This window comes from Procambarus clarkii, chromosome 27, assembly GCF_040958095.1.
Source record: "Procambarus clarkii isolate CNS0578487 chromosome 27, FALCON_Pclarkii_2.0, whole genome shotgun sequence".
In the NCBI taxonomy this organism is placed as follows: Eukaryota; Metazoa; Arthropoda; class Malacostraca; order Decapoda; family Cambaridae; genus Procambarus; species Procambarus clarkii.
In genome coordinates, this window is record NC_091176.1 from 27,194,639 (window position 1) to 27,207,922 (window position 13,284).

Here is a 13,284-nt window from a genome sequence, read left to right on the forward strand (position 1 = left end):
TGTGGAGGCCATCCACTGCTCAGGGATAATATTTACCTTAATTCACAACATCTTCCAAAACTAAAAAAATCTTCTGTACTGTTCACGTTGTCCCCAAAGACTCGTTTGTGTTCATGTCTAGGAACTGATAACTCCTTTAAGGCTGTCATGGAATGTCAGATTATTACAAATACCTTCAAACACCTGTAAAACAGCTGCTCCAACAACCACCACGAAGCGCCTCACTTACTAGTAATTACCAACACTTCTCCACTTTGTACCGACTAAATAAACTACTGCAGAATGACCCGTGGAGACCTCTAATCATGATCATTTTAGACAAACCTTAAGATGTTTGATAAGCAAGGAGACCAGGAAGGTGGGGACGGGTCCCACGGTGGGACGCTCCCACCGTGGGAGGGTCCCTCTAGGGTAAGGGTCCCACGGTGGGGAGTCTCCCAAGAGAGGGTCCCACGGTGGGGGAGTCCCCCGAGAGAGGGGTCCCACGAATAACGGGCCTCGTACTGGCAGGGCCCTAAAGAGGGAGGGAAGGGGGGGGGTTGAGTGAGGGAGGGAGGGCTGGGAGACAAGAGAAGAAGGAAGAGATGAGGGGGGGGGGAGTGGGAAGGGGGGAGGAGGAGGAGGAAGAGGAGTGAGGATAATTGAGTGAGAATGTTGGACGGAGTGTAACACTGACAAATGTCGGAGGCGAGGGTTAAAGCCGACCGCGTCACCCCCAGTAACATTTACGCTACAAGTGTCAGGTCTTCCTGCCTGCCCAAGGCCGGGTTTTGGGTTATACCTGAGTTTACACCGCAAGTGTAACTCCTTGGTTACACCTCCTTGGTTACACCCACGCTCCAACTTAAACTTGACCTAAACCTGTGACCTGTCTAGTCCTGTGACCTGAGGGACCTGGTAAACGCCTCTGGCATCACGACCTCTAACTAAAGAAGAAGAAGAAGAGCAGAATGATCTCCCTAGTTATCTTGAGATGATTTCAGGGCTTTTTAGTGTCCCGCGGCCCGGTCCTTCAACCAGGCCTCCACCCCCAGGAAGCAGCCGTGACCAGCTGACTAACACCCAGGTACCTATTTTACTGCTAGGTAACAGGGGAGAGTGGGCAGTTAGGGGGGGGGGAGCTGCAGGTGAAAAAAGGAGGGGATGAAAAAGGGGTAATTTGAAGGGGTACAGAGGGGGGCGGGGGGACGAGAGGAGCACTGCAGGCTTTCATCGAGGGTGCGTGGTGGTGGCCTACTTTACCCCCTTACAGTGGATGGGATGGTGAGGGGGAGAAATGGAAAGGAAGGGATGGTAGGATGGCGATACTGAGGCCAGCACTGATGCCACTCCGCCAGGGGTTACCTTTAAGGGTCGGTGGGTCCTGAGGCTCACCTGCTTACCACGTGAGCTTCCGTGACCAATCATTCCCCGGCAACGCTCGTGGTACTGTTTGGGTACAATTTTTCATCGAATACCCACGGCATAGAGACACACACACACACACACACACACACACACATAGTATAGTAAGTCACTAGAGGACGGGAGACCTACCAGAAATATGGAAGACGGCGAATGTGGTCCCAATATACAAAAAGGGCGACAGACAAGAGGCACTGAACTACAGGCCAGTGTCCTTGACTTGTATACCATGCAAGGTGATGGAGAAGATCGTGAGAAAAAACCTGGTAACACATCTGGAGAGAAGGGACTTCGTGACAAATCGCCAACATGGATTCAGGGAGGGTAAATCTTGCCTTACAGGCTTGATAGAATTCTACGATCAGGTGACACAGATTAAGCAAGAAAGAGAGGGCTGGGCGGACTGCATTTTCTTGGATGTCGGAAAGCCTTTGACACAGTACCGCATAAGAGGCTGGTACATAAGCTGGAGAGACAGGCAGGTGTAGCTGGTAAGGTGCTCCAGTGGATAAGGGAGTATCTAAGCAATAGGAAGCAGAGAGTTACGGTGAGGGGTGAGACCTCCGATTGGCGTGAAGTCACCAGTGGAGTCCCACAGGGCTCTGTACTCGGTCCTATCTTGTTTCTGATATATGTAAATGATCTCCCGGAGGGTATCGATTCATTTCTCTCAATGTTTGCGGACGATGCTAAAATTATGAGAAGGATTAAAACAGAAGAGGACTGTTTGAGGCTTCAAGAAGACCTAGACAAGCTGAAGGAATGGTCGAACAAATGGTTGGTTAGAGTTTAACCCATCCAAATGTAATGTAATGAAGATAGGTGTAGGGAGCAGGAGGCCAGATACAAGGTATCATCTGGGAGAGGAAATTCTTCAGGAGTCAGAGAAGGAAAAGACTTGGAGGTTGATATCACGCCAGACCTGTCTCCTGCAGCACATATCAAGCGGATAACATCAGCGGCATATGCCAGGCTGGCCAACATACGAACGGCATTCAGAAACTTGTGTAAAGAATCATTCAGAACTTTGTATACCACATATGTCAGGCCAATCCTGGAGTATGCAGCCCCAGCATGGGAGTCCATATCTAGTCAAGGATAAGACTAAACTGGAAAAGGTTCAAAGGTTTGCCACCAGACTAGTACCCGAGCTGAGAGGTATGAGCTACGAGGAGAGACTACGGGAATTAAACCTCACTTCGCTGGAAGACAGAAGAGTTAGGGGGGACATGATCACCACATTCAAGATTCTGAAGGGGATTGATAGGGTAGATAAAGACAGTCTATTTAACACAAGGGGAACACGCACAAGGGGACACAGGTGGAAACTGAGTGCCCAAATGAGCCACAAAGATATTAGAAAGAACTTTTTTAGTGTCAGAGTGGTTGACAAATGGAATGCATTAGGAAGTGATGTGGTGGAGGCTGACTCCATACACAGTTTCAAGTGTAGATATGACAGAGCCCGATAGGCTCATGAATCTGTACACCTGTTGATTGACGGTTGAGAGGCGGGACCAAAGAGCCAGAGCTCAACCCCCGCAAACACAACTAGGTGAGTACAACTAGGTGAGTACACACACACACACCACACACACACACACACACACACACACACACACACACACACACACACACACACACACACACACACACACACACACAAATGGCTGCTGAAGTTCAACTCTGGAAAGTGTAAGGTGATGAAATTAGGCGAAGGGAGCAGGAGGCTGAACACAAGGTATCATCTGGGAGGGGAAATCCTGCAAGAATCAAATAGAGAGAAGGATCTGGGGTTGATATCACACCGAACCTGTCCCCAGAGGCCCACATCAAAAGAATTTCATCAGCGGCATATGCTAGACTGGCCAACATAAGAACTGCCTTCAGAAACTTGTGTAAGGAATCTTTCAGAACCCTGTATACCACTTATGTAAGACCAATCCTGGAGTATGCAGCTCCAGCCTGGAGTCCATACCTAGTTAAACACAAGACAAAGTTAGAGAAGATTCAGCGGTATGCCACCAGGCTCGTCCCGGAACTGAGAGGATTGAGCTACGAGGAAAGGCTAAAGGAGCTGAACCTCACATCCCTGGAAAACAGAAGAGTAAGGGGAGACATGATAACCACCTACAAAATTCTCAGGGGAATTGACAGGGTGGACAAAGACAAACTCTTCAGCACGGGTGGGACACGAACAAGGGGACACAGGTGGAAACTTAGTACCCAGATGAGCCACAGAGACGTTAGAAAGAATTTTTTCAGTGTCAGAGTAGTTAATAAATGGAATGCACTAGGAAGTGATGTGGTGGAGGCTGACTCCATACACAGTTTCAAATGTAGGTATGATAGAGCCCAGTAGGCTCAGGAATCTGTACACCAGTTGATTGACAGTTGAGAGGCGGGACCAAAGAGCCAAAGCTCAACCCCCGCAAGCACAATTAGGTGAGTACAATTAGGTGAGTACACACACACACACACACACACACACACGCGCGCGCGCGCGCGCGCGCACACACCCAGGCTTCTGCTTGAGGCTTCAAGAAGACCTAGACAAACTGAAGGAATGGTAGAACAAATGGTTGTTAGAGTTTAACCCAAGCAAATGTAATATAATGAAGATAGGTGTAGGGAACAGGAGGCCAGTTACAAAGTATTATTTGGGAGATGAAATTCTTCAAGAGTCAGAGAGAAAGAAATACCTGGGGGTTGATATCACGCCAGACCTGTTCCCTGAAGCCCATTTCAAGAGGATAACATCAGTGGCACATGCCAGGTTGGCTAACATAAGAACGGCCTTTAGACACTTGTGTAAGGAATTATTCAGAACTTTGTATATCACCTATGTCAGACCAATCCTGGAGTATGCAGCCCCAGCATGGAGTCCATATCTAGTCAAGCATAAGACTAAACTGGAAAAGGTTCAAAGGTTTGCACCAGACTAGTACCCGAGCTGAGAGGTATGACCTACGAGGAGAGACTACGGGAATTAAACCTCACGTCACTGGAAGACAGAAGAGTTAGGGGGGACATGAACACCACGTACAAGATTCTCAGAGGAATTGACAGGGTAGATAAAGACAGGCTATTTACCACAAGGGGCACACGCATTAGGGGATACAGGTGGAAACTGAGTACCCACATGAGCCACAGGGACGTTAGAAAGAACTTTTTCAGTGTCAGTGTAGTTAACAGGAGGAATGCATTAGGCAGTGATGTGGTGGAGGCTGACTCCATACACAGTTTTAAATCTAGATATGATAGAGCCCAGTAGGCTCAGGAATCTGTACACCTGTTGACTGACAGTTGAGAGGCGGGGACTAAAAAGCCAGAGCTCAACCCCCGCAAGCACAACTAGGTGAGTACACAAACACTGGAAAAAAACGCTTAAATTCCTGCAGTGCAATACAGTGGATGGCGTTTAATGTGTAAAGTATGGGGGCGCCTGAATTATGCGACAAGGGGAATGTGACCTTGTCCGGGAGAGGGAGAGGGGAGAGGGAAGAGGAGGAGGGAATATGTAAAGAGAGGGAGAGGGAAGTCAGAGGAAGAGGAGATAAGGGCGAGAGAGAAATAGACAAAAGTTTGAAAGAGAACAAGCGCAGAGGGAGGGTAGTAAAGATGGTGAAACACAGTGAACGAGAGAGAGAACGACTTGGTGGAACCACCTGGGACCAGTAAGGTGAACCACCTGGGACCAGTAGGGTGAACCACCTGGGACCAGTAGGGTGAACCACCTGGGACCAGTAGGGTGAACCACCTGGCCGGAACAGGGAAGGAAGGACAACCTTCCACTGCAGAGTAATATCACTATCATCACTCACTGGTGTTTATGAACCAGAGAGGCGATAATCTCCCTCAGAATGATCGCCCGTAGGCACGATCTCTCTTACTGTGTGGGCGCTGAGATGGTTCCAGGGAAGGTTGTTCTGGCGCTGATGACTTGTTGACGCCACTTTCTACAGAGCGGCGTCAGTCACAGAGCCACAGTCAGCTGTCATGTACTGGAGGCCGCAGGAACCTTGGACGTGGGTATGCCAACATGGGCTGCTGGCCACGGTTCAAGCCACAGGCATGCCAAGCTCTCCTCCACAGCTAATTTGTTCCTTCGGTAAGACCGGACTCAAGGTTAGACATGTGTGAATGAGTTTAAATGGGTATATAGGAGCATACAAAGTTCTTTGGCTTTGTATAAGCGACCTCGTATAGGACAATAGAATAAGGGACTTGGTAGATCTTGTACAGTTACCTTTATTCATATGTTCTTAAGGATAATAATCCTTATTAAGGAGAGTGAGGGAGCCACTTAAGTAGTGTCAGTAAACCACAAGGAAGTGTACTTGGTCCTTCGTTATTATTTGTTGACTTCAGCAACATGATACACCTCAGCCCCTGACACCCAGTGTATGTTGTTGACCGCAATCTATTGTTGACTTACGCAAGTATGGAAATGCCGACTGTTATAAGGTTCGGTAACCACACCATGCAGCAATCTGTTTCTGGTAGGCGATGGCAGGTTACACCTGCAGGTGAGAAAACACCGGCCGGGGTCCTTACTAGACAGCATGACGTAGCTACCGTCACAACCTTAGAGATGAAGCTGACATCTTGGAGAGGAAATTCTATTCTTCAATGATGAAAATCTGGTCGATAGCATAGAGATAACGACACACAAAAAACGGGCGAAACAGAGAGAGAGAGAGAGAGAGAGAGAGAGAGAGAGAGAGAGAGAGAGAGAGAGAGAGAGAGAGAGAGAGAGAGAGAGAGAGAGAGAGAGATGAGAGGGAGAGAGAGAGGAGATGAGAGAGAGAGAGAGAGAGAGAGAGAGAGAGAGAGAGAGGAGAGAGAGAGAGAGAGAGAGATGAGAGAGAGGGAGAGAGAGAGAGAGAGAGAGAGAGAGAGAGACTAGAGAGAGAGAGAGAGAGAGAGAGAGAGAGAGAGAGAGAGAGAGAGAGAGACGCAGCACAATACCAGAGTATAACTTGCTAAATCACAGTAATCACTCTACCACCAATCCCTGCCTCCCTGTTACGCGTCTTGCTGAGAATCAATACTAATGTTCCCAACCTCGAATTGTCAACGACAGGCCAGAGATGGGCGTGGCCCATCTCCTCCGCCACTCAGGGAACCCACCCGCCTTGATTGGTCAGGGGTGATAACCATGGCAAGGAAACCAACACCTCTGGTTGGTCAGGGAAGGGAACCAAGGAAGGGGCACCAAAACCATGATGTCTGATTGGTCACGTGGGGAAGCCGGTTATAGAGAGGTGAGAAAACGTTTTTCTTCTTTTAATGGTAAAGTTCAGACGATTGAAACGGAGTGGAAAACCTCATCCTGATTGATCGGGTGATGTCAACACGGAATGAAAAAACCTCATTCTCGAATTGGCCAGGTGAAGCATTCACTGGGTAAATCTGCTCTCTCTGATTGGTAAACTGAAACATCAAGGGTGTGTGTGTGTTGTTGAACCGCGCTCTCTGATTGGTCAGATGAGACAGCCGTGGGAGGTGGGGCCAAAAACACACTCTGCTTAGTTAGACGAAATAAGCAGAGACAGAATAAGAAAGTTATGCTTATAATGACACGATGAAAGCAAGTCAGGGCGGATTGTGCACATAATTACACAACTACAAAATAATTATCAGTTACCATCAAATAAACATGGGTAGTCTATATCTAACAATTATCTTTGAAATTATTAATTTCCAAACAGTTGCCTCGCCAACTTTCCTTATATTTTATATAACTGAGAAAATGTAATAATGTATTAGAAAATTCGCTGACTCCCAGAATATGAGAATACTGGCAAGTGAACATCTGTTTGTTTATGATGAGGGATCATGATGATAATACATAAACAAATGATGATAATACATAAACAAATGATGATAATACATAAGCAAATGATGATAATACATAAACAAATGATGATAATACATAAACAAATGATGATAATACATAAACAAATGATGATAATACATAAACAAATGATGATAATACATAAACAAATGATGATAATACATAAGCAAATGATGATAATATATAAACAAATGATGATGATACATAAACAAATGATGATAATACATAAACAAATGATGATAATACATAAACAAATGATGATGATACATAAACAAAACTTCTCATCGATAATTGGCCGATATTCTTAGGATTAGAAACAATCAACAGTACAATGAAATGACCTAGTAATAGGAGATTATATTGTTCTGCATAACTAGACAATAGGTGGGCTTATAGTATAGGCACTGTATACAGTTATAGGGTGAGGGAGGCACTGGCACCATGTGATGGACCAGCAGGCACTAAGTGCCACTCACCGGGGCTTGGCCAACACACACCCGTGTAGCGGGGGACAGGGAATTCAACTCTCTGATCAAATATATTCTCAAAGTTTTGTTTCGTATTTTACATTTGTAACTTCAGAGTGATGGTAATTGCTCATTGGCGTTTTATTGCGTTCGTCCACGACTACCTGGTGTGTGTGTGTGTGTGTGTGTGTGTGTGTGTGTGTGTGTGTGTGTGTGTGTGTGTGTGTGTGTGTGTGTGTGTGTGTGTGTGTGTGTGTGTCATACTTGCCTAATTGTGATTGTGAGATTTGAGCATCAACTCTTTGATCCCGCCTCTCAACTGTCTATCAGCTGGTGTACATGTCCTGGAGCCTATTGGGCTCTATCATATCTACACTTGAAACTGTGTATGGAGTCAGCCCCAGTCTAAGGGCATTCCATTTGTTAACTAATCTGACAGTGACAAAATTCTTTCTAGTGTTGTTGTGGCTCATATTGGGACTAAACAGTCTGTCTGTATCTACCCTGTCACTTTTCTCTGGGAATTTTGTATTGGTAATCATGTCCCCCCCCCCCCTGCCTCTTCTGTCTTCCAGCGGCGTGAGGTTTAATTCATGAAGAATTTGCTCCTAACTCATATCTCGTAGTTGTGGGATTAGTCTTAGCATACCTTTGAACTTTCGCCAACTTGGACTTGTGCTTGACTAGATATGGACTCCACGTGAGTGTGTGTGTGTACTCACCAAGGTGTACTTGCACAGTCAAGGATCTTGGCCTAAGCCCAGATTGTAACTTGCGTGATCAATAGATAATAAAGACATGGCTTACCTTCTGACACCCCCGGCGATGACAACATGGTTATGTCCCCTCCTCTACATAGTGTAAACGAGTCCTCATCCACGGCATCTGAGGTCACACACGTGTCACTGACGGTCACCAACACGGCCACACGACCATCCACTGCCACCGCTTCCCCTAATCAACAACCTCGCCCAACGATTCCTTTTGTAAACAGCACTGAAGCTCGCCTGGCCTTCATTGAGACGCGAACCAGCCCTCGGGCGGAGAGGCGCATGGAACCCAACCTTCCGGTACACGCTAGTCCATGTTCCGGCCCTCGCGGCGCTGCCTCTCATCCACGCTACTTACAACACACCCCCACACACTTGCCAGTTGGCACTATATTAGACGGCCCGACCACAACACTGGCACTCTGTCATCTGTAACGCATCCCCCATCCGTGGCGGCTCCCCACTGGAAAGGTAATTATCGATCGCGTACAGCTGGTGACGGAGGCCGCTCCCGCCTGGCACTGTGCAACACACTCACAGCCAGGCTGGCACCTGGGGCCCGCCCCACCCACCTCCGCCCGGCACCACGTTGCCAATACACTTTTATCCGCGTCTAAATTTTTGGATCGGACTTCGCCGATTGTACAATGTTTGTGTGTGCTGCTGCCTCGTAAGTCGGCCTGCCCGGGTGCGGGGGTTGTAATATCAGTTCATCCACGCTTGTTCCTCGGCCAGAAATATTGTATTATAAATTTCATGTTGAGGCACTTGAGGACACCATACCCCTGCCAGTCTCCTGGCTGCGTGGTACTGGAACTCTTCATGTGTATAATACAAGCGTTCTGAGTATGAATACAAGTAAAGTGCAATGAATTAGACAGGAGTTTGGGAAGTGTGTGTTAGAGCAACAAGGAGCATACGTCACACTTGACCACCACAACACAGTCACCCTTGCTTACAAGACTTCCGACGTTGCCACATGTACCCTCCATATTTTGCAATCATCATTGCCATCTCTTTATACTCATCAATTAATATGTTAAAACTCGCTATACTGTGCGCTGCCTCGTCCCTTCCGTCTCCCACTACAAGTAAGAATAAATGTTAAAAACTCTAAAATAAAAATATTGAGTTGGATTCAAAGATGGTTTTTTTTACTATTTATTAAAAGCATTGAAGCCAATATATATACATATATATATATATATATATATATATATATATATATATATATATGTATATGTATATGTATATATATTGGCTTCAATGCTTTTAATAAATAGTAAAAAAACATCTTTGAATCCATCTCTCAGTATTATATATAGAGTTGGCATGAAGTTGTTTGAAAAATACCTGAAATGGAAAGGTCTTCCACTACAGAATACTGAGTAGTGTCAGTGTGTATGAGTTAATGGTTCCACTCTGTCTGAAAGATGCCAGCGTCTGAGAATGGTTTCAGTGGCTGTCAATGATATCAGTGTGTATAAATCCTATCCTTGTGTGTGTGTGTGTGTAAGAATGATGTTAGTATTAATGAATGATCCTGGTGTTAGTATGTATGAATGATTCTCATGTCAGTGTATATGAATGTTTCTGGTGGTAATGTATTGTATTGTATACAATGTATCGAACATTGTATGAACGACACTGTGTATTTCATAAAGCTAATTCTTTGTTCAAAACTCATATAACAAATAATGCATATCACTTTATCTTAGATATCCCATGCCATATATATATTTATATATTATATATTGTATATACGGGCAGCACAAAACGTCTACCAGACTGTGCGCCACAGTGGTTGTTGGGATCAGGTTGGGCTACCGTTACCTGTGGCAGGTGGCTACCGTTACCTGTGGCAGGTGGCTACCGTTACCTGTGGCAGGTGGCTACCGTTACCTGTGGCAGGTGGCTACCGTTACCTGTGGCAGGTGACTACCGTTACCTGTGGCAAGGTGGCTACCGTTACCTGTGGCAGGTGGCTACCGTTACCTGTGGCAGGTGGCTACCGTTACCTGTGGCAGGTGGCTACCGTTACCTGTGGCAAGGTGGCTACCGTTACCTGTGGCAGGTGGCTACCGTTACCTGTGGCAGGTGGCTACCGTTACCTGCGGCAGGTGGCTACCGTTACCTGTGGCAGGTGGCTACCGTTACCTGTGGCAGGTGACTACCGTTACCTGTGGCAGGTGGCTACCGTTACCTGTGGCAAGGTGGCTACCGTTACCTGTGGCAGGTGGCTACCGTTACCTGTGGCAGGTGACTACCGTTACCTGTGGCAGGTGGCTACCGTTACCTGTGGCAGGTGCTACCGTTACCTGTGGCAGGTGGCTACAGGTGACGAACCTCCCAATCCTGAGCACTCCAGGTGCAAACTCTTTGAACAGAAACTGGTTCAAACGCTTCAACATTACATTATTAATTTTCCAATCATTAGAATCTTTTGCAATTATTTACTCTTTCTTGAGAATATTCTCAAAATGCGTATATATTTTGGTGACATGACCATGGGCCAGATTCACGAAAGCACTTACGCAAGCACTTACGAACGTATATATCTTTTCTCAATCTTTAACGGCTTTGGTTACATTTATTAAACAGTTTACAAGCATGAAAACTTCCGATTCAACTGTTGTTATTGTTATAAAAAACCTCCTGGTGCTTCGGAGGTCATTAACTGTTGAATAATTGGAAACAAAGCCGCCAAAGATTGAGAAAAGATGTACAGGTTCGTAAGTGCTTGGGTAAGTGCTTTCGTGAATCTGGCCCGATGGCTCCTGAGAGATGGAGGTCATAGCATCACATAACTTGCTGTGGACGTGAACTCCATAACTCTTCACATAGTCTGCACTAGCCATATAAAGGCGATGTATCTGTCAATAAAAACAAAAGTAATTGTGATGTTGTTATAATAACGTCTGTCATGTGTCTTCTGCAAAATTTCAGTTTAGCAGCCACGTTTAGCAGCACTATCAGTTTGTTTTTCCTAAGCCAAATATAAATATATATATCTTTCAATCTAACTCCTCGTAAACAGTGGAGGCAATTTTGCAAATAACTCTACGGGACATTCACTGCCACGTTTTATTAAGTGACACTGAGTTGAATGCTGCTGCTGATCTGTGAAATATAGACATCTCTCTCTGTCTGTCTGTCTGTCTGTCTGTCTGTCTGTCTGTCTGTCTGTCTGTCTGTCTGTCTGTCTGTCTGTCTGTCTTGTCTGTCTGTCTGTCTGTCTGTCTGTCTGTCTGTCTCTCTCTCTGTCTCTCTCTCTCTCTCTCTCTCTCTCTCTCTCTCTCTCTCTCTCTCTCTCTCTCTCTCTCTCTCTCTTCTACACACACACACACACGGGAAGGCAGCGAGGCAGGTTTAGGGTCACACTTAGGAGGGCAGCAAGGCAGGTGCGGGTGAGGCAGGTGCGGGTGAGGCAGGTGGGGTGAGGCAGGTGCGGGTGAGGCAGGTGGGTGAGGCAGGTGGGTGAGGCGGGTGCCGGGTGAACCTGTGGGTCTGTCGTATTGACTCGCTCCGGGTACAAAAGACTCGCTGTTTGAGGTGGAGTACCACACTTCTACATCCCCATCACCACCCCCCTCACCCATCCCCATCACCCCCTCACCCATCCCCATCACCACCCCCCTCACCCATCCCCATCACCACCACCTCACCCATCCCCATCACCACCCCCTCACCCATCCCCATCACCACCCCCTCACCCATCCCCATCACCACCCCCCTCACCCATCCCCATCACCACCCCCTCACCCATCCCCATCACCACCCCCTCACCCATCCCCATCACCACCCCCTCACCCACCACACCTCCCATTATTCGGCCTGGCCTTCACTATGGTATATTACTCTCTCTCTCCCCCCCCCCCCACCCCCCTTCCCTCCTCCTTCACTCAAACGGGATCAGCATCCCTTATTAACTCCTCTCATAGTAGTCTCTCACCTGCATGTCCTCTCTCTCTCTCTCTCTCTCTCTCTCTCTCTCTCTCTCTCTCTCTCTCTCTCTCTCTCTCTCTCTCTCTCACACACACACACATCATTGCCATGTCCTCAGTAAACTCTCTCACCTCACCTTAAAGAGCAGCGTGAGAAGCAAGGATGCTGCAAGGTGAGAGAGATCATAGAGCAGAGAGTGTGATGTAAGGGCAGGGTGAGAGATGAGGGAGAGAGGGGTGAGGGAGGGGGACCATGCCCTCCCCCGCACATGTGAATGGTTCCCGCCCAGCTCCTCCACCGTTGGCATGGCAACCAGGTGTTGCGCCCGCCGAAATTTAAATCCGAATATTATGTATCACAAAAGACATTATATATCTTCCAACCAGCACGACGGGGCCTTAATGCTGCCAGAATATGGAAGCAAACAAGGCGCCTGAGGGTGATCTGCCGCCCTGGGAGACACGACCACGAGGATGTCCTCTAACGGCCGTCTACCCTTACCGTCGTGGACGGGGACACAGGTGACGGCTGGGGCCTGCTACCGTCTTAGACGGTGCGGTGGGCCGGTGTACGCTGCCCATTCAGCGGCTGGAGCTGCATGTGGTGTGGGTGGGGGCCGGATGGACTCCTCTTCAAGCAGATGTCTTAGAAGCCACCTCGGAGCTCAACTTTAAGAGCGTGTGGGGCATTAGCACGCCGGGTAATGGGTAGTGCCTCAGGTTCAATTGCTGCAAAGTGGGGCCCTAGAGCTAGATCTAGCTCCACGATAGACTCAGGTAAACACAGGTATGTACACACACACCTGATAGCTGAGTGGACAGCGCTCTGGACTCGTAAT

At 47.4% G+C, this 13,284-nt stretch overlaps 2 protein-coding genes across 4 annotated transcripts in view; one reads left to right on the forward strand and one right to left on the reverse strand.

Moving 5' to 3' along the window:
• The window catches only part of Syt14 (Synaptotagmin 14), a 48,034-nt gene extending 39,001 nt beyond the window's left edge, over positions 1-9,033 (reverse strand). For all 3 annotated transcript variants that reach the window (XM_069332491.1, XM_069332490.1, XM_069332489.1), the window contains exon 1: positions 8,539-9,033. In XM_069332491.1, the coding sequence (XP_069188592.1) occupies positions 8,539-8,566 (28 nt within the window). In that variant the 5' untranslated portion in view covers positions 8,567-9,033. The remainder of the gene's footprint in view (positions 1-8,538) is intronic.
• LOC123762560 (whirlin) overlaps positions 1-13,284 on the forward strand; it is a 261,198-nt gene that overhangs the window by 59,807 nt on the left and 188,107 nt on the right. The gene's annotated exons all lie outside the window — the stretch shown is intronic.